Below are 23,007 nucleotides of genomic sequence, written 5' to 3' on the forward strand. Positions count from 1 at the left end.
GTAAGCAAGTATCTCTGTATTGATTCAACTCTATTTAATTTTGGTTTAAATGACTAAACTTGAATTTAATCAACTAAGATTAGTTTTTAATTGTGCAACAGAGCTCATCTTAATTTGAAATTTAGATTTACTCATTTTAAACCTACTTTCACTTAACTTTGATTAGAACAAATCCTAGGTTAAATTAATGGTTGTTGGTGCAGCCAAGTCAATGTGTTTAAAAAATATTTAATGGCTCTGTAATGAAACTAACTGGAATGAAATATGAGAGCAAAACAAAGTTTTAAACAATGCAAATATTTTTATTTTGAAAACCATGTATGCAAATATAAATTCTTTATAGAAAGCCCTTTTCTTTTAAGGTGTCTGTTGAATGACAGAGGGATTAAAAAAATGTGCAAAGTATTGTGCATGTAATCTCAGGTTGCTTGTTTCTGTACCATGCAAATGTTCAATCTGAAACTTTACCTGTGCCGACGTCTTTGGGTCCACAGGCCTTTTTACATCTTGCATGTATTTGTATTTCCAGCTTCCTTTTAACCACGGTATGTCTTAATAATAAGTCTTCATACTCCATGGCCGTGATCAAGTCAGTATACTAAAACTTTGCGGTTAAGTTCTGAACGTTTCCTGTCTGACTTTAACATTACTTCAGACACTCCTAGCTGTTAGAGACAGAAGAAGCCATAAACAGCTGTTACATTCACTCAGAGGGTAGGCGTTAAAAATGTTTCCACTTCAACTGTTTAAAAAAATATTGTATCAGTTATAAAGATGTTTGGATGGTCCTTTATCCATTTAAGTCTCACGTCCGTCTTTCACATTTCCTTTTTCTGTCATCACGGCTGCATCTCATATTGTCCCTCTGTGGCAATAAAGAAGTCATTGAGAGTGTTCTGCAGAAATTCAAAGGTTGGCCGGTCGTCAGGCCTCTGCCTCCAGCACATCATCATGATGTCATAGAGTTCATCGGGGCAGCCGTCCGGACGAGGCATCCTGTACGATCTGTCCAGGCTCCTGATCACCTCTGGATTGGTCATCCCTGATTAGGAACAAGAAATGCAGTCAGTGTGAGATTTTAATGGATTTTTTGTCAGATTTTTCCGTTTACTGAGCTGCAAAATAACAATGCAACATTGCATTGCATTTGTTTCTAAACAAAATGTAATTTATGTCAAAGTACATTTTATCTCTTTTTTTTTTGGGTTTATTTCTCATTATTTGTACCTGGGTAGGGTATTCTTCCATAGGTGACTATCTCCGTGAGGAGGATCCCAAAGGACCACACGTCTGATTTGATGCTGAATGTGCCAAAATTGATGGCCTCTGGAGCTGTCCATTTGATGGGAAATTTAGCACCTGTAATAATCAGAAAGAGGGTGAGAAAAAGTGTCAAGAAATCATGTTGCTGTTTGGTGACTGGAGACAGTATGTATGAGGACATACACTCTGAGATGACAGAGGTTTAATTACTGATAGATTTGTACGTCTTTAATATCTCAAGTTGTATTTGTCCTTCTCTGGCAATGCAGCCAAATTTTGGGTTTACAATTATTTTTGCACCAATATGATTGATCTGTGAGGTATTTAAATCCCTAGGATTAGACAAATATTTATGCATCATCATTATAACTAAAATCTGAATTTCTTTACATTTTACTGTATCACAATATGCTTTGTACTTATACAGCAGATTGGAGAGCGGCAAGATGGATTCTCGTGTAATCTTGCGATCTCACAGACTTACGAAACCAGCTGCCTTGCAAGGTAAATAGTTACTGTGCTGCTATGACATTTTATTTGGTCAGGCTGCAGGTAATCAAACTCTTGCTTGCTGTGGACAGTCATTCTTGTGCGATTCACATTAGCCTTAGCAAATAAAGTGCTGCACTGTAGCTTCCCTAACAGATGTAGACAAGTCCAAACATGATAAGAAAAACAATGCATGTTAATGTTAATTGCAAATATAAAAGCTGACATAAAATTTTAATAGAAACATTTGCCAAGGACAACCACTGCCATTTTAAAAATTCTCCAGATCTACACAATTCAGGTGAATGACCTTTTGGACACAACAGTTTGCAGGTATGACTTTGCTCTCACAATATAATGAGAGAAACACATCACGTTGACAGAAATCTATTGAGATAACGTGCATTTAACTTAAGTTCCTTTTCTGGAACTTTGAGGGTTTTACACTTGACAGTTAAAATGACATGTTGTGAGGGTTTCACATGTATATTGCTGACTACAGACTGACACAGCATTACGGTACCACACCTCGACACTTCAGTCCACACTAGCTAGCTGTTTTATCTCATTAGCACTTTTGGCAAAGCTCTCTTAGCTGTTTCTAATATATACATAAATACATACATACATATATGTATGGAAAGCCGTTTTAACATTTAATAGCTAGACTGGATATGTATTGCAGATATCTATAATTCCAATTCCAAACAAGGGGGTTGAAGATATCTTGAACTGGAATTACGACTAGTCAAAATTATGTTGTAGATATCTCTAAATGGAATTATGGATAGTCGTAGTTCAGATGTAGATGTCTGCTATGTGAGTTGTGGATATCTGCAACTTAATTATGACTTATGATCTGTAATGGCAAACCCCATACACATGAATGGGGAAAGTGACATAATTTTTCCTAGTAAGAATGACGTTGTGGATATCTGAAATGTTATTCTTGAACAGGAAGAATTGAATTACGGATATCTGCAATACATATCCAGCCTAGCTATTAAATGTTAAAACGGCTTACCATATATATGTGTACACACACACACATACTTGTATACATATATGTATATATACATACATACATATTTTTTCTTCTTAGTTTGAATGCACTTGTTGCTTTGGACAAAATTATCTGCCAAATTAATGTAATGTAATTTAGACTTTAGACAAAGTTGTTTGGTTAAAGTTTAGGGGAGTGGAGGGTGACTTGGGGGACTTGCACTTGTGACCTGCTACAGTCCTGGATACATTTATTATCCAGTGTGGGTAAACACTGCGCATACTGCACCTTCTTGAGCTGTGTATTCTGACTCGATGATCCTTGCCAGGCCAAAGTCTGCTATCTTGCAGTGCAGCGTTTCATTGACCAGAATGTTGGCTGCACGCACGTCTCTGTGGATGTAGTTCTTCTTCTCGATGTACGCCATGCCCTCAGCTATCTGTCATACAGGAAGGAAAAGAGGAATATTGGAAATAGCTTTCTGAGGGAAATGAGGCTGTTGATACATTCATTTATCACAAGCAGTAACAAAACTTTTTTACAGCACACCGAATGCATAGAATAAATGGGTTTTGTTCATATACTGTATGTGTGTTTCCTCTGGTCAGTGCGTACAGTAATCTGAGTTGAGCATGTGCAATGGTGCAGCTTCATCATGTGTGTATACTGGTGTTTATGTGTCTGATATTGGCAGTAACGCGGGTTTCACAGGATGTGCCAGCTCTCAGGAAGTGAAAATGCTTTTTTTGGAGGGGCAAAAGAGTTCTGGGGGAGCTCACTGTGGATGGAAAATAGCATGATTTCCTGTCCGGATGTTAATAATTGACGTAGGGCGAGGCTTTCAAGCCTGACGAGCAAAAGGCTCCACCACAGAAACCGCACAGCTGCTGCTGACAGTTTCCATGCGTATTCACATGGTGTCAAAGCTCACAGTACTATAACAGACGTTCAAAGTATTACTGCAGAACAGCTAGAGGGTATAAAAATAGACTTTGAGGTCAGTGAGAGGGCCAGTGTTTTTGTTGTTTTTGAAGGATGCAAAAATCAGTGAGTGGAATATTAATGTCACAAACAAAAGCAGCGACAGTGAGAAAATGTTCAAAAATAACAGAATTACAGAGTTATGGAAACACTCAAAGGCAAAAACAAAGGTTTCTGTATTCGCTAATTTTCAGTGATGAAGCTTTTATTATACTGAGCGGTGTGGGTTAAAATGTCACATTATAAAATGTCACATACATATGACTCTGTGCATTCAATGAGCTCATGTTGATGAAATCTTGCGGTTACAATAAACAGTTTCCCACCTGTGCCGACATGTCGATCAGCTTATTTAGCTTCAGCTTTTTTCCCTCGTCTGTTTTTAGAAAGTCCAGAAGACAGCCTGCAAACAAGACGAGGACAAGCACAATTTTATCATTTTGACAAAATGATAGATAACATTTTCAACGACATACTGTTGTTTCGTAGAAATTTCCACGTTACACAGAAACATACTGAAGCATCTTTTACCGGAAGCAACCAAATGTATACGACGCTACAGCAGTTATAGCGCTGCATGATGCTAAGTAATGCAGGCACAGTAAATGCTTTAAGGGTCATTTTTAGAAATATGCCAGAAATATTGGCAGATAATGGAAAAGGTGTTATTATTTATTATTCTGATAATGAAATAATGAAATTACAGCAGATAAATTCAGCTATAATAATATCTGATTTGTTAGATTATGTTATTAAGTATTTAATTTGAATTTGTAAACAAAATGCTCTATTAAAAACAGTGTAGCTGTAAAGTTTTTACTTCTTAAAAAAGATCAAATGAAAAATAAATGAATATTTGGTCAGAAGTTAGTGGGTCTCTGTTTTTGTTGTAATAGTGATATCAGATTTGGTTCGATCAGAGCTATCGAATATTAAATCATCCATCTTTTATCACTACATCTGAGCCCTTCTTATCATCAAGTGTGCATAAACTACAGGTTATATGAACTTCTTTTTAAAAGACAAAAGTATGAAGTTATCGGCAGTCTTATCAGTAATGACCATGAGAAGCAAGTAGTGATCAGTTATCGTATGGTCTGAAAAAAGTCTATATTGTGCATCCCTAGTGATTGCTGAGTCTATAGTTTATGGTGTTCAGTTAGTGACTGCATAATGTAATCCGGTACAATAACACCTTATATTAGGACTCAAGACTGACCATAGAATGAAGTAACTCTCTGCCACAGTCTCATAAATTGAAAATAATGAACTTCACAAATGTAGTTTTTTTATTTCCTCCAGTTTGATTGTGGTCCTGGAGGTACTAGCAGGAACTACCAGAGGTGGTTTTGAGTGCTTTGCTGGGCTGTGGATAGATTTTGTCAGCGTGATAACATCACCGCTGTGCAAAATGCTGACACAAAACTTTACAGGTGTGTAGCTGAGCTCAAAATGAAGGCCCAGTTAAACGGTAAAAAATTTTGGAAGCAGGGGTGCAGGGATGTGACAGCTTCTCTTTACTGCTCCAAACTGCGGTGCCCCATTTGATGTTGGAACAGCCCATCTGATTTGGGATCACATGGACCCAAATTTGTCTGTAGGCAAAATATGCTGTAAGGCAGGTACAGAAAGTGGTACTGAGACGTCACCCCACCCTGGATAAGTCCATCCATGTCAGAGGTCAAGTGGGAAATAATCAGTTTGAATGAAAAACACAAATGAAGACCAAAAATTCTAAAAGGTGGAGAGGGAAATGTCAGAGAGAGAGAAAAACAAAATTCATCCCAAGGCTGATTCTGCAGTATTTAACATAGTGTTACATTTCTTTGCTGCAGACAATGCTTTGCTTTACCACGGGCATAAAATTATGTGTTTTTGTACTGTTCTGTTTGATCCAGATAAAGCAGCTGCAGACCTACAGTACATAAACTAGGTGATGCAATCAGTTTTGGGCGGATGATCACATTTTATATATAACTGAGGACTAATGTGACGGGTGGATATGACCACTTTTTCAACACCCCCTCCCACAAAACATTTGCAATGCTCCTGTGAAAGATGGGTATGGTCTGAAGCGTGAGTGCTGAGTATTCACATAATAATGTTATGATTACTGAGTACTCATGTCATAATATAGTAATGACTACTGAGTACTACGGATCAGAAGGTCAACATGCTGATAGACGTTGTGGCTGTCGTGTAATCCCATCACAAGATGGTCTTTAATATTTTAATTTATTGTGGCTGCTACAGTTATGTGTTTTGTTCACCCTGATGTTTTTCAAAACTAAATGAGTGGTATTCAGTTTTTTAAACAGGAATGAAGTGTAATGGTTTGCTCACTTTTTCAAATTGCTTTTGAGCCAGAGCTGCAAAAATTAATCAATTAATCACCAACAGCAATCGCAACTATTTTTGATAACTATTTTCTGACATAAACATATACAAAAAATAATTTCCAGACTAAACAGTAATTAAAATATTCATAGTTGCTTTTAACGGCCCTCACTGGAGGAACTTCAATCATTAAAAATCTCTCGTCTTCCTGTTTGTCTTACCATTGACCATGAACTCGGTCACAATAAGAATGGGCTCCTTGGTGACCACAGCATGGAGGCGCACCAGTCGCTCATGCTGCAGTTGCTTCATCAGGTTGGCCTCTTGGAGGAAGGCCTCGGGCTCCATCGTCCCCTCCTTTAACGTCTTAATAGCAACCTTCTGGTGGTTCTTATAGTAACCTGCAGGAGGAATTAAAAGTGGGTGTTTAAGGCTTTGTACTCTGCTGTCTTGCCTTATTAAAACATTGGCAGTGACATGATAAATTGCTGGCTTTCTCTCACCCATCCAGACTTCTCCGAACTGCCCGGCCCCCAGTTTCTTCACCATTTTCAAGGTCTCTCTGGGAATCTCCCATTCGTCATGTGCCCACGGCTGCTGGGGCGTCTTCGGCTTACAAGGCGCATGCAACCGCTGACACAACCCGTCTGCGTTACCTGAACCCAGACACGATACATCTGGTAAAACACTTTTTCCTATTTTCTTTTCTGTTCTGCTAAATTTAGTTACTGAGGCGGTACAGGTTTGATGAGCTATTGTTTCCTTCGATAATTTTGAAAGCGTTTGACAGTCTTTTGAAAGTACGTACATAAATGTACTTCTTTGTCTTTGTCAGTTGCTGTGCGTTGGCAGCCATTCTAGAGATTTGGCCTTGTTATCTTGTGGTTTAGTCACAGGAGTGGAAAGACTATCGTTCCTCTCACACAGGAAATGCACAACACATCACAAGGGTCCAACTTCTCCCTTTAATTCAAAGTTGTAATATAATTCACAGCAGTGAACCGAACCTGAGTCCAAATCAACATTTCGAGAGATAATTACAGACTTTCTTCTATTAAATAATGTAACTCTAAAAATGTTTTGTAGATTGATGAAAACCCTTTATTTGTCCCTGCGTACGAATAGGCACACAACAGCAGTTCAGCTATTCACACCCAACCCCCTTATTTTCGCTATAACGAGTGACAGATTTAGGCCTTGGTACAGGGCTTGCCTAGAGGAGAATGGGCTTTGAGTCGCGCTCTCAACAACTGGCATTTAATATTTTAAGTTTTTAGTTGCAGTTTGGTTAGGGTTAGGCATCAAAACGACTTGGTTAGGTTATGTAAAGAAACCTACTTGGTTAGATCATGTAAAGAAACCTACTTGGTTAGATTTAGGCAACAAAGCAATTTGGCTAAATTATGAAAAAACTACTTGGTTTGGTACAGGCAAAAAAAATATATATACGTGGTTAGGTTTACATAACAAAACTACTTGGTTAGATTTATGCAAAAAAACTACGTTTTTGAAAAAAAATAACTACTTGGTTATGGTTGGGCAACAAAAGTACTTGGTTAGGTTATCAAAAAAAATACTAGTTTAGATTTAGGCAACAAAGCTACTTGGTTAAATTATGAAAAACTACTTGGTTAGGTTTAGGCAACGAGCTACTTGATTATGTTTAGGCAACAAAACTACTTGGTTAGGTTTAGGAAAAGATCATAGATTGTTTCTGCCATGAGGATGTAAATAGCCACATTAGCAGCAAATAGCATTGTTGGCCATGCACTGGTTATTCCTACCTGGATGCAAACAGTATCTGCCTTAATGAAATGTGCTTTGTTTGTTACTTACGACTGTAGTATTTAACCAGCTCCTGTAAGGATGGGAACGTGTTGGAGGGGGAGATGTAATAGCCACCTTTGTCCAGACAGCGGATCTTGTAGTGTTTTACCACATCTCCTTGATCTGATGCATAATCTCTGACTGACAGTGAAAAGGACCCTGAGTGGGAAAATAAATAGATAGTAGAGTTGCGTGTAAAGCTTAATACATGACCAGTTTTAATGTTGGACATATTCACATTCCTGAATGTGCAATTAAAATTCAAATACATGGCATAATCACAAAAGGAGACTGATGTAGTCACCTGCACAGGTCTCACTCTCCCGGACTAGAAAGGCACCTGGCTTATTTCCAGGAGCTAAGAGCAGACGTTCAGTCTCTTTCCTGCCGATTTCCTTGAAAAACCATCTGCAGAGACAGCAAAACACTTTTTATGTGGCTATTTGAAAACATTACTTAACAGTCCATTAATGTTTTTGCCGGGCTTACTTGTATCTGCATTGCAGTTAAATAATATGTACGAAATAGTTTCTTACTTTTCCACCTCCAGTGTATCTGCCCTGGCTACATAATTTGATGGTATGAAGCCCTCCTGTCCAGTCAGCAATGATTTAGCCACCCACCATTCCCCATTTCTACAAAGAAAAACATAGCAGATCATTTTTATTCCTTCTGGAAAGAAGTACCAGTGGTGGAATGTAACTAAGTACATTTACTCAAGCACTGCACTTAAGTATATATTTAAGGCGCTTGAACTTTACTTGAGAATTTCCATTTGATGATCTCAGAGATAAATATCATACTTTTAGCTTCAATACATTTCTCTTAAAGCTTTAGTTGCTAATTACTTTTCAGATTACAATTTTCATACCCTCCCTGTCCAAGGAAAACCATGTTTCCCCAAATCTGCTAATTTTGAATGTGAATATTTGTGATAAACATTTTCTAAGTGGATAAAATGTTCTTTTTATCAGGTGAAAAAAACCTGCTTCTTGACCTAAATAAGCTACAAAAAAAAAAAAAAAAACGTGAATTAGTTAGAAAATGCATCATCACCAAGATAGATAGATAGATACGAGGTTCTCACACAGGACGTGATCTTATAGAATATGATGCAAAGCTGTTGCTTGTAGATTAAACCACCCTGTATTGTAAAGAGTAGTTAAAATTAGCTCAACCTTAAATGTCTACAGCATTAAACATTAATGCAGCAGTAACATTAATCCGAGAACATTATAGTTTCTGCATGGAGAGTACTTAAACTTTCGATACTTAGACTCACAATACTTACATCCTTTTACTTTTGTAAGGTGTTGAATGCAGGACTTTTACTTGTAGTTGAGTATTTTCATAGTCTGGTATTAGTACTTTAGCTAAAGTAAAGGTTCTGAAAGCTTCTTTCACCACTGAGAAGTATGTAGTAATTTGCCGGATGCATACTGTACAGGGACTACTTACTCTTGTAGAACCTTAAGTCTGTCTCCCTTTCTGAAAGGTAGATCACTGTCGTTGGTCGCTTTGAAGTCATGTTGTGCCACAAACACGATGTCATCTAAAGACAAGAAGAGTAAAGAGTTATTTCAAAAGAAATGAGCTGTCACTAACAGCAGTAATTTCAGTTTTTATCTTACACACTGCATCACATTACTTCTATGTTTAAATAATCTCCTGAACCTACATGGCTCAATTCCCCAGTATATTTCTGACCTGCTCACTCATTACACCCTCATCAGCCCTCTCAGGCCTTCAGACAGTGGTGTGTTGGTCGTACCACGAATAAGATCAGGAGCTGGTTGAGGTGCGTTTAGGTACTGCCCTCCTTGGGTGCATAGTAAGTCATAAACTTCTATCTATTGTGGGGTGTGGAGGATGAATTGAGTCTCACAGCCTCAGGAATGAATCTGCTCCATAGTCTGGTGGTGCAGCAGTGGATACTCATGTACCTCTTGGCAGACAGCAGCAAGGTGAACAGGCCGTGGCTCTAGTGTTGTATTGTATTGGGTGTTGTCTTTCAGTATCCTTCCACTTTCTCCTTTTTTCAGCACTGCTAGGGCTCGTCGTGTCACTTCATTTCCAATAGTCTGTACACCTCCCTACGCCATTTGTTTACACAAGCTGGCTTTTGTCTTCCTGAATCATATATACAGATGTACAGTAAGATCACTGAATAGTCCAGGTTAGTAGATAGACCCTGAGACACTCATGAATTAACCATTCTGATTTAATTCTGATGACATTTCAGTGGATTTTTAGAAAGACATAATTAATTAGCAAAAAGTTAATAATAATAATAATAATAATAATAATAATAATAATAATAATAATAATAAAATAAATAATAACAAATAAAAACTTTCTGAACCATAGGTTTATATGCATGTTTTATGGGGCCTTTAATTCGATTGCTGACCTCAATCTAATGGTAAGTCCCTCCCCCCGCCTCTGGAATGGTCAGATCTATAGGAATTATGTCTACATTTAAAGCGAAGCTCAAAGCGCTCCTGTTTTCTCAGGCCTATGAACAGCATCAGTGTGTGTGTGCATGTCTGTGTGTAAAACCTGATTGTGTGAACCGTCCTGTGTGAACATTTTAGTTTAAGTGCATGTATGAAGGTATTATGGGTATGTATGAATGTATGTCATTTTAAATAATTTTTATTGTTATGTCACTGCATTGCATGCTTGATGTTTTTATGTCTTTTTTAAATGTAAAGCACATCAGGTTTCTCTGTGATGAAATGTGCTCTGTAAATAAAGCTGCCGTGCCACTCTGGACGTCAAAGTTAATAAAGTGGAAGTATACCACAGAATACAGCTAAATTCGACGTACAGTATCAAAAAAGGCTGTGGCTCTCAGAGGAGTAAAGATTCTGCAGTTTTCAGACATGAAAATGACTTTCTTTCGTGAATAATCTCATCTTGTCCCCAGAAGAGAACAGAGGAAATCCAGTCGAGATTTCAATCGCTAAATGTAGCCTCCTCTCGCTGCTACTAATGCCTCTCTGCACAGCAACGATCGACTAGAGATGCAGGCCTTTATTTTTAGTATGAAGTTTGTTATATATGCGTTGCGTTCAGTGATTACCATTTTCTGTATAGGTGTTTCCACTCTGAGCCTGAAGAAGAGAAAAATATATTTTTTAATATTAAGACTGTGCAGCAAGTCAATGAAAAAAAAAACCAAATAATTTATACTAATAAAAGTAGATTGATTTAAAAATCACAGTAAATTACTAAACTTTGTACGTAAAGTAAATGAAGCCTTTTCCTTTACTTACTGTGTGGTTTGATGAGAGTTGAGAGTTGTGTTTTCCTTTGTAGAAACCGTCATTTTTTACTTGTTTCTGGTCACTGCAAGTGCAGCCCATCCTGCATGTATAATGGAAATCTTCTTCAGTTATACTCCATACTCTTACTACTAACAAGATTTACTCAGCGTAATGTTACAACACATGCTGTGCAGTTCATTTCACATTATCAAATGCCACCACACGTACTTAGCAGTTCCTGCTAAGAGCCTCAGATAGTTCCAGCGTGTTCATTTCTGCACTTTTACCTGATAAAGCAGATGAGCTTTACTGAAGCTGTTTTCAGTCTCCGCTCCTCCCACTGCAGGGCCTGTGAGTCTGAGAGTTCATACCCGGTGCTGAAAAATGAATTAAACTCACTCAAAATTTGCTAAATCATCAGTGGAGAGTCTTGGTTACAAGTTAACTTCTAACAAAGTCTCATAAGAGGAAGTGGAAAAAATGTTCTCATCTTTATATGGCTGCATTTGCATGTTGAGTTTAAGATGCTGCCATATTGTCACATCAGAGTTAAAAACAGAGAAATAAAAGGCTAAAAAAAACTGATAAGAGGCAGGTGCAGAACATTAACAGTGGTTGTCACTATTTGCATTAGTGTGGAAGCATGCTTTTCTGTTATAGTGCGCTTGTAATTGCTGTGTCTGCGTCAATTCAAAGAGACAGTTTTGTGGTATGTGTATGATGAAACTTCTAGATAGATGATGAATTTTTATTTAATTAAAAAAAAAGGTTACACTGAATATCAATTGAACAAAACATACATTAGCATAGTTGTAATAGCCGGTTTAAGCTACATTACAGTTGAACAAGATGAATGGATTAGTGTTTATCAAGGAAGTTAAAGTTTATGGTTTTACATGCAAATTGGCAAAATGGCAGCACACACGTTCTCCACCAGTGACCAACAGTGGTCCTTGTGTGGTTTGTAGTGGGTCCAAGCAAAAGGAGGAATAGATTTTTTTTTTTTAAATCACATATTTTTTTCTTTTTAATTTTTGTCCATTGGAACAACAAGGGAAGACGCAGGGTGGATTGTTTCGATTGATTGTAACCTATAGTGGTTTCTGAATCTCTTCAAAGAAACAGTTTTATTTGAGATGCGTATGATGAAACTTTTAGATAGATGACGCATTTTTATTTAATTAAAAAAAAAAGTTACACCAAATATCAATTAAACAAAACAGACATTAGAATATTTATAAGAGCCGGTTTAAGCTACATTACAGTTGAACAGCGTGAATGGATTAGTGTTTATCACAGCAGTTAAAGTTTATGGTTTTACATGCAAATTGGCAAAATGGCAACACGCACATTCTCCACCAGTGACCAACAGTGGTCCTTAAATATTTGTTAAAAGTTTGTTGTGGGTCTCAGAAAAAGGAGGAATAGAATGTATATTTGTATATATATTCACACACAGGGCTGATTGTTTTGATTGACTGTAATGTATAGTGGCCCTATTTACTTTAAGATAAAATCCTCTTGAATTTAGGGTCCGTGGTCTAATGTGCATCTATTTTGAGGGTCCATGACATGAAAAAGTCCTATACAACCAAAACCTCAGGGTGTAGGAGGCTTGGACGTCACACTGTAGTCAACTTATTTATCTGTTCATTAAATGACTTTTGATGCTTGATGTTTCTACTGGCGCTGTAAAAGTAATATTGAAAAAATATACTTTAATTACGCCAGAAAATCACAAATAAAGCTCACCTTTCAGGCTATCTGATAACAATCTGCAGAAACTAAATATTTCCAGTGACGTGTAATTATAACTGTGGCAGTGATATGAGTGTGAGTCACAAACAGCAGGTGCTGAGCAGGGACAAACTTTTATCTCATATCTCTTTTCATATGGAGAAATAAGAGCATTTAAAGCTATTACAAGGAACTTTAATAATGTGTTGATTTTGGAGGCCCATGTGGACAAAGGTGGTCATGTTTAGACCATAATAACCACAGCATGTAACATCAAAAATAAAATTATCTACACAACAATCCCCTCCTGCTGCTTTTTAACTAGCTAACATACTACTCACTGTAGCTCTGCCTGGGAAAATGTAAACACATACTTGTTTTATCTGATTTCAAGGAGTCTCACTCAGTAGCAGGCATTAAGTGCAATTATATAGATAGCTGCCCTTCTTGCGGATGGTCTTGTTAACTTATGTCAGTCATATAGAGGCATCAGCATTAAACTGAGACTGTTTCATAACCAGTTAAAATGTCCTTTTACCTCTGCAACCTTACTTTTCCCATACCGTATCAATAGTTTCAGTGCAGTACCTTTTCCACACACACCAGTGAACTTTAAATGTATTAAATTTATCTTCTCGTATAACATCCTGTAATCAGCTTGTGTGATTAACTCAGTGTCGACACATGTTCTTTGTCTCCAAATGATTGCTGTAAATGTTCAGGTACGGTCGTTTGCAACGCGCCAAGTAAACTCTATTAATGTTCAACTGTCGACTACTTAATTTTTGTCCAATTAAAACAGAATAAATCATTCTTTTTAATTCTAATTTTTACAATACGCTTGTTTTATCATCTTAATATTACAGTAGCTGCACTTCTGTTTGTGATATAAATATACAGCAGATAAATACCTTGAACTTGTCCCCCAGCTTGTGTCTTCAGTAGTACTCCAGATACGAAGTGTCTTCAGTTTCCTTATTGAAAAACAGTTTCTTGTCAGTGTGTCACTCTCACTCGCTCATTTTGTTTGTGAAAGTCTCTCTCTCTCTCCTTTTTTTTTTCTCCCTCTCACACTGTAAAGACCAGGGCCTCCCCTGGGGGGACTACAGTGAGTTTACCGTAAATAGATAGCAGTTTGTCTATTTACTTTTGTCCAGTAATTCCCTCCCTTGCCTCTGTTGCAGACAAAACAGTAGAAAGATAACCTCACCTGCTAATTAATCTTGAATTAGTTAACTTTAATCAAGCCTTCAATATGTTAATGAATGAAGTGGATTAATACAATTCATCTTCAGTCTTCAGACTTATTTATCAATTAAACCGTGAACTTTTCGTAAATTGCAAATGTCTTGAATATCAAAAAGGATCTGCAGTAGAGAAGTGGTCGTACTGTACATGTCTGTACGGGTGATTAGAACTGAGTTTAGGTGTGGTTGAGTGCTGGCTGCTCGCATGTAGAAAACAGAGTGTGGTTTCCATGACATATTTCTCAGTTCCTCTGGTGGTTTAAGCCACTGTTGTTAATCTCTACAGACCATCTTTGCAATTTAGCGAACTGTGATGAATGTTTAGAGTAAAGCAGTTGTACACATTCTTGCCACAAGATGGACTGGTGAACTGGTTTTAAAACCATCTCACTGAGAAATGGTGTTTGACCGTCTGCACACATGGCTCATTTCTCATCTACCTGTGCAAGATCAACAGTAGAATTAAGTAAAAAAGCATAATTTTTAAATTGATAGTAATCTAGTATCATCTTATAATGGTGTGGTGTTAATGCAGTGTTAATTCTTCATATTTTGCCAGATCTGTAAAATGTTCAACTCGAGCATATTTTAAGGTTCTTTTTGTTTTTTGAATGAAAACTTCTTAGTACACTCTTACTTCCTTACCCTTCTCTACTTACAACTATCCTTGAACTTTTATTGCATGCCGACTAGAAACTGGACCATAATATAAGTACATCTATACACCATATACACAGTTTTGATCCGATACCAAGTAAGACAGGGGCCAGAATCACCAAGAGCAGCTGATGTACCAAAGCAATATCACACAAGAGGCAGTGCTGTTGTACTGAATATCAGCACGGCTGTGATTCAGTCATGGATAATAATAGCTGTGCTGATATTCGGTCAAACAGCGCTACCTCAAGTGTGATGTTGTGTTTATACAACAGTTTTAGAATCCATTTATCAGTGAACAGTAATAAGTGGCATTTTAAGTGGTATTTTTTTGGCTCAGCTGACACAAATAGCTCCACTGTTGGATTACACTGTTGCCAAGAAACTTCTTTCTGCATATTAGCGTTAGCTTGCTAGCCACAGTAGAGCTCCCCAGCTTAGTTGTCTCGATAGACTCACAAAACTGCTTCAAGACTATATTCAGCTTTGACTTCAGAGGCTGAGATGAGAGACTGGATGTTAATTTTTTGAGACTCAGCCTGGTATGAACCAAACAACAGGACCGCTTACAAACGGACTGAAATTAAAAGCGATCCCACAGTAGTAAGCCCTGAGTCATTATTGTATAAGACATCTCATTTTCGTCATGTCTGTGGTCTCTACTTGTTAGTCACTGTAACATTAACGTAACGGTTATTAGAGCGCCTGTGCACAAATGTCTTCATATGTTTCTTTTCTGAATTAGCATTGTAAAATGTATCCACGGTTTATTGATTTTCTATTCACCTGTGGACACATTAAGTCTGTGGCAGTCAAATTGTGGATCTGCCTATTTTTAAAGTGCCTGTGGTAAATTTTTGAAAATAAAGCAGGACATGGCTTGAGCATATTTCTTATGAATTCCACTGTATGTGCATTGCACGTCTTAGTTTAAACACACAGTCACTGTCATTTTGAACCACGACTTGACATACAATGACTATTGCTCAAAAAACACCTTTACCCCAGTTGATAAAACATGGCAGAACCAAAAGGACGTAAGACAGAGAGGGACTGAGTTTCAGAAATGTTTGAATAATAACAACTTTTTCACAGAAGTAAAGGCAAAGTGTGTTTAACTTTGCATTTACTATTGTTTGGTGCATGACTCCCTATGTTTTTGTGTATATGGTCAAAAAAAGTTTGGCCACCCCAGCTTGATGAAGATGTTCATGGCTGAGGTTTACTGCACTGTAGGTTGTCTGCTTGTTGATGTTCCCCTGTTTTGACACCAGAGGGCAGAGAAAGTCATGTTTTAAACCCTGAGTCTCCATAAGTGGGTCCATTTCAGGCCACTTTACCAGCTTTTCCCTAAATTCATGTAATTTCTATGAATAGATAACCCTTACATTGACCTCCTATATAGAAATGATCCAACAGTGTGTTGAACTTTGGGGGATTTTTTTGTGTGCATGTGTATCTGGTGCAGGGGGCAGTGTGCGGATGTGAATACAGATGCAAAGTCTGTCTCATTGGGGACAAAGAATCACAAGCTGATGTGCGGTCAATCTATCAAAGTATAACAATGCTTTGGTTTTTCACACCGTGCAGCACAGTTAACCAGGTCTTTCCTATTCTCACACTACAATGCACCGAAGAGGGAATTCACCCCTCTTCTTCAGCCGTGGAAACAATAAACACAAAACAATGTGTCCTTGAGTTATCTAGCAGTAATTATGACCCCTTTTGTTTCTGGTTTACATGCTGAATTACCACTAGGTGATATTAAGAATGAATCAAAGAACCGTGTAAGGAAGATATCAGTCAGAGTATGTTGTAACCTATAAGTGCAGGGAACAATAAATCTTACAGCACCGGAAGTGTTTGTTTCCTATGGGGGGTTTTATACAACACGCAACGTGGGGATATTACTCTCTGGGCAACACTTCACAGGTTTTTGTTTGGACCACCTGTGCTGTGTGTGGGGACTGTGCTGTGCTGTAGTTCTCTGAAGAAACACCCTCACATACACACAGATACATCCACACACACATGCACACACAGGCTGCAGGTGCATGGTGAGTGTTATTGAGTGCGTCCTGGTTACTAACTGCTGTTTCTCTTTATACTCCCTTCTTCTGGTTTTCCATCAGCCCTTGTTTTCTTCCCAGGGCCTTGGCGGATGCTTGTGTACGGCTCTGTTGGGGTCCCCAGACATTGCATCCTGCCTGCAGAAGGGTCATAAGTGGCCCCACAGGATAACCTGAACAACGGTGGGAAAGGCCAGGAGCGTGGGTCTCCTTTACTAAACGCAGTGCGGGCCACCTCTGTGCCAAAAGCATACACGCTGCCAATGAGCGCTTTCTATTCCCATTATCAGTGTGAGTGTGCACCGCATGTGACTGAAAATGGCTGCACATGTGCTTATGTGTGTGCTTTAGATTTGCATGTGTGTGGCCAAACAGGACATTCAGTGTCTAAAATACAGATTATAAATTGATCATTAACAGGAAATTGTGCTGTAAGTGCTCAGTCAGTGTTTCATGGATCACATCTGTTCAGTTTAAATATTAGACGGATGTGGCTTCTCATTGGTTGGATCTGAGGTATGATTATATCAAATGACTGAAGATGGCGGTTGAGTTGAAGTTGAAAGAGCAGTGGCACTATGATCTTTCGAGTCTGTCATCACGTGCTCTATACTGTGAACTGAAAGAGGACTTTAAAGTTTAAAGTATCTACTCTGTGAAAACAGAGGGCAAACAGATTTGACACCCAGATTTAAAATCAGGCGAAACAATCCTGTGCTTACATTTACCAGGTAAACTTACAGTGAATAATACATTGGCCAGTGAAAAGGAGCAGCAGATTTTTAGTTAGATAATTTTATTTTTGACAGTATATTTTGCGGTTATTATGTTGGAAACACTTCCATTTTTGTCCACAGGGTCCTCCAACATCAACAAAATAAGAAAGTGCCTTGTCGTAGTTTTAAAATACCAAGCTTTACAGCACAAATAAATATCTTCACAGCCTGGTATAACAAAGTTTTTTGGTCTCTATTCCCCGTCTTTGTCGGTTCAAAGGCATAGAATAATTAAAACATTTTTATTTTTAGCTATTAGGAGCTCAAATCCTCAGGCCACCCAAAGGGGGACTTGGGTTGTGATGTACGGGTAATCGCATCCATTTTACAGCAAGGGTGCTTTTTTCGACACGACACCAGAGCTAGCACGCTATGAGAGTCAAAACAGCGCTTCAGAAACCTGTCAGTGATGTCACAGATGCTCTGACCACTATTTATCATATGGTCTATGGAAAATACAAAGATCTAGAACAGAATAAAATGTTTTGCAATTCATGTATTGATAAACGCCTGAGGGATGAATGTCATGTTTTGTTTGAATGTGAAAATACAAGAATTTTGGAGATAGAAAAAGTAGCTGCCACAATACTTTGTAATCCATCCCTCTGATTTGAACTGTTAGACAGATAAACCAAGCCCAGAATGTGAACTAGCTGTATTTTTCAGCCTCTTTTTTAATGAAGCTCTGTTCTGGTGGTTCACCATTATAAACTACAGCTTCGTTTTATGTCTGCACTCCATACCACAGTGTCTGGTTCAGACTACATAAAATTTGAATCTGAATGTATTTTTTGACAACTCCGCACCTCTTCACTGCAAATTGTCCACACTGCAAATCTGTATACTGCATATGTGTATATTGTGTTAACTTGCCACTCATTTCTTAACTGTTGTATTTTTTTTTTCTCATACCTTAATTTATTCTATACACAACAGTCCCTGTGATTTTCCATTACTTTCCCTTGTACATATCTTATATTATTTTTAATATATTGATATTCTGTTCCTTTGCCCTATATTATGTCTCTTTTATGTTTGCTATTTGTACAGGTGAAGGAGTAGTGGAATTTCACTGCAGTTGAAATAATGTCTGTGACAAGTCTCTTGAATCCTGAAAAGCTTTGATTTATCCAGCCACACACGCAAACACACACACAGTACACACATGTATCAACACACAGTCACACGCTTCTCTCAATTTTGATCCCCCTCTACATCACAAGAGGCCCCTCTTTGACTTCCTGTCTGTGTGGGAACCATTTCTATCCTCTGTCACACATGAAGTGAGAGAAGGTCTCGCTTCTTAAAGTGATTGTCAATAAACAACGAACAATTGAACTCCCCCATGCATTCAACAGGCACTTCTGCAGTTCCTCTGGGATGTTCATGAGTTTTGGGAGAGCTTCCCTTTTCCTATTGCTTTCCTATAGCAGACATCAAGCCAACTGGTGTAACTGTATTGTAGCTTTTTTTGGGGGGAGTTGCTGTAATGGCAGCATTTCCTGTATATTTAAAAGCATTTTCGTGCACACAGTAAGATGACATCTGAGTTAATGTGCTTAACTTTCACTATATTTAACTATTCTGTTATGTTTTTCTTATTTGTGTTTCTTAAGTTTCATGTGTGCAGTAAAATGTTCCATTATTAAGATATTTTAATGACCAAAAAAATGCATTTCCCCAGTTAAAGACCAGCCTGTCACTCTTTGTTCAAAAGACACATCTGCAGTAATGTAGTTGGGAGCGAGTCTATGCAGCTGTTCCAGAGGTAAGTTGCTCTGCGGTAAACATGGCTGCGGGAAAGCCCCTTATTATTGTGCTCCGGATGACGTTCCTCACTCTTCCAGTGTTTACCGTGGAAATAGCTCTGTGCCAGCAAGCAGGTGTTTCCTCAAAAATCCTTTGCTTTTCCACAAGATTTGAGGATTGAATGAACCCCAATCAAACATCAGTGCAGCATTATTATCAAAGGGGTAATGATAAATATTGAGTAGAGGAACAGTATCACTGTATTTCATTTAGGAAGTGATATTTTTCATCATATAGGCCTACTTTTATAACATTTTCATTTCAGCAGGAGTCGCATTAAGTTCTGTTTGTCACATTAAGACATCACACTCACTGGACCTTGCTCATTCTTCTTCTCCTACTATTAGACCTATTTTCACATGCATGAGGTCAGCCAGCATCTTAGATATGCTGATATTTAAAATTATACTTCCTACTTTGCTTAATAAACATCAACAGAAAATATATAATTTTTGAGTTAAAACAATAATGTAGGAGGTATATTAAAATGCATAACAAGTGACTCCATCCTTAATGCCAAAAGAACAAAAAAAAAGAGAAATATGTAACACCTGCACATGTAAAAATGAGTACAGTAGTCCAAATCAAGTTGCAGCCATTGACTGTTAAATTAGGTGTTATGGAGTTTTGCTGCCTTCAAATGGGGTTAACAGTGTTCTCAGGAAGAGTTCCTGTGAACGGCCCACTCTTGTGGAATTTACGATCTTGAAGTGGAAATTTTCGGGAAGCTCAGAATTCACGAGTTGTGACATGTTTGCTGACGTTTTTAGAAATGGTCATGGAAGTTTATTTTTCAGTGGATGGTAAGCTAATCTATTGTGATTTTAGTCATATAGTTTTTCAGTGTAGTTTTATAATATGTCTGAGTAAAATTTCCAGCGAGGGCTGGGCTGAGGGACAATGCCACTGTCCATCTCGATGACTGACGGTCATCGACCACTGAACCATCTGCCATCATAACATTGTGATATAAAAGCCTTCTGTAATTGAAGTAGTGTGTCCCCCTCCATGTCATTTTTATATTTTTCTTTTTAAACACAACTAAGTTACTGACATGTAGTGCTGAGACAGAGACCCTCTTAGACCCAGCAATAATGTTGTCAAGTGCAAAGTTTCACTGAAGACGTCGTCATATGCTTATTTTGTTGAAATCACCCAAACATATTTTCAACAGGCTCATCTTCTCTTTATGCCTTTGGATGTCCTGCATTTTGTTACCTGCTTGCCAATTTGGTAAATTGTTAGCCTCAGTGGCTTTTACATGCCGACAGCACATAATTTTCATTACCTCCCGTGTTATAATCACAAGCTCAGAAAATCTATTTAAAGGCATCATATTTCCCAACACGGCTCCACCTAGTTTCAACCTGAGCAGATTATAATTAGCCAGAACAGTAAATTGAAAACACTTGTGTGTATGTTCAGGTCTTTAAATGCAAACCTACATCTGAATTATTCATCAAATGTTACTTGTAAAAAGTGTTTGTAACAGTGTTTTAATTTCTTTGCCACAAGAGGGATGAAGAAATCCAAAGAAGCTGTCAGAAGAACTTGATATGTTATTAACTGCAAGTTAACTTACTGACACATGGAGCAGCTGATGTGGAGCAACGGTGAAAAAAAATCTAAGATTTTTCTATATGGATTATCTGAAAGCAGAACGTCAGTCTCCAAACTTGTAAAGCTCTTACTGTAAAGCTTTTACTCTGATGCCATTTTCATGAACAAGCACTTCCTGACATATGGAGTAGCCCTATATGGTATAACTGGGGCATTAATTATGCTAATTTACAAGTCTCATGCATGTGTACTCAGATATGCACAGGCAGATCATTAATGCAGGTATCTTAAGTTAAGAGCATTTACTGAATCTGACATGACATGTTAAATGTTCTTGCATGAAGGCCATTGTTGTCAAAAGTAATGTTACATAAAAAGTAACAGTAAAAGTATAAAATTGTAAACTTCTGAAACGCCACTGCACCGATGGTTGCTTGTTAACTTCCAGTACTCTGACAGATTCACCTAAAGGTGGGTGAGACCGGTAAAAGTCAACCATACAGTAAATTGTTGGACTGTAAAACTAAGCAATGATCTTACCACGGTTTAAAATTTTTGAAGAGGAGCAGAGCTGGTTAGTGACCAGGTCATAGCCATGAGCATCTTGCTTGCTAACAGGAGAAATGTAAGGACATTTTTGGAGTTTAGTGAAGCCCCATTTCCCTTCAGTGTTTGTGCCAGGGTAAGCTAAATACAACTTTATTGATTTTTTCCTCTTAAACACTGCTGTGACCGACATACACCACAGCAGTGGGCTGTTGCATGCAGACACCAGATGCAGTAAAAGGACTTTAGAGGCTGCATGCCATGTTCTTGTCTCAATAAGACAGCTGTAGAAGAGCGGTCTGCCCCTCACTGTGGTGTTATGCAGTCAATCAGAGTGACACCAATTATGTATGTCACATGACCACAAGAGACTGCAAATGGAAACTCTGAGAGAGGCACATCCATCAGCTCTGTCTAATGAGGCTCACAGTACAAGGGGAATGAATGAATTCTCAATAGACAGACTCAAACTTTCATTCACCTTTCCACAGACGTTGATTATTCTTATGTGATGTCTATGTTTTCAAGTATTTTTTAACAATTTAGTTAACTGTAAATTCACATGACCTGTATTAATTGTTGTGCCAGCAGCTGTATGTGTGATGTTATTATAGCCCTCCAAAAAATAACCCATCATTAACCACAAATTTAGTTCTTCACTGATTTTCAGTTGTGTAGGCTGCAGACAGTCCCTCTGGATGACTGTGTAAGGCTGCAGTAGTAGTGTTCAATGTCACTTCTGTTGCAGCTATTGATACTTCGCATTTTATTGAATTTTATACACAGTTTAATTTTGCATGCAAATATTGGTGATTATAGTCAAGGCCATTTCAAGTCATCATTATCACTAAGTTTTAAGTAGGGTCCTTTATAATCTTTCAACATGCTGATCATGTTGTACTCATTTAGCGACTCTACACTTTCAACACAATACATTTTTATTTTGGTTGCATGTATAATATAAATGTTACGTGTATAGCAGAGGTGGGACAAAGTCATTGTTTCACAAGTGAGTCTTAAGTGTTTGCACTCAAGTTCCAAGTCATCCAGGCAAGTCCCGAATCAGGTCCTAACTTTGAGTGTTGAGTCCTAAACAAGTCATAACGTAACAGTGAGTTTGCAGTCTCATTGATTTACAAAGTTACTTAGCTCACTAACTATGTTGATATTAAACTCGACTTACTATTCTTTATGCAACTTCAAATATAAGTACTACGTTGGAAGATGTATTTTTTGGATCACTTTGTAGTTTTTGTATGTGAACAAAATTATCTTAAGTGTAATTTTTTCCAGCTGGTGCTCAATATCGTAATGTTGTTTCTGTCATGCAACTTGACCGGATGCTGTTGTTGCATTGGTTCAAAGGTGGATCTGGAAGCTAAGTGTTGACTTGCTGGGAATGAACAGCAGTAAAATTGGTTGATTCAGGAAATGTAG

At 37.9% G+C, this 23,007-nt stretch overlaps 1 protein-coding gene across 1 annotated transcript; it reads right to left on the reverse strand.

Annotated features, from left to right (window-relative positions):
* Positions 1–220: 220 nt before the first annotated feature.
* Positions 221–13,951, reverse strand: blk (BLK proto-oncogene, Src family tyrosine kinase). The gene is made up of 14 exons (XM_084736839.1): positions 13,818–13,951; positions 11,457–11,546; positions 11,179–11,269; positions 10,986–11,016; positions 9,359–9,452; positions 8,437–8,535; positions 8,205–8,308; positions 7,910–8,059; positions 6,577–6,729; positions 6,295–6,474; positions 4,063–4,139; positions 3,044–3,194; positions 1,228–1,359; positions 221–1,042 (listed from the first exon to the last, which is right to left on the reverse strand). Exons 3-14 carry the CDS (start codon positions 11,266–11,268, stop codon positions 840–842), a joined length of 1,464 nt encoding a protein of 487 aa, XP_084592965.1. The 5' UTR covers position 11,269; positions 11,457–11,546; positions 13,818–13,951; the 3' UTR covers positions 221–839.
* Between the last annotated feature and the right edge of the window lie 9,056 nt (positions 13,952–23,007).

The sequence above is a fragment of the Lutjanus erythropterus genome, chromosome 15, assembly GCF_056507025.1.
Source record: "Lutjanus erythropterus isolate fLutEry1 chromosome 15, fLutEry1.hap2, whole genome shotgun sequence".
NCBI classification, from domain to species: Eukaryota; Metazoa; Chordata; class Actinopteri; order Lutjaniformes; family Lutjanidae; genus Lutjanus; species Lutjanus erythropterus.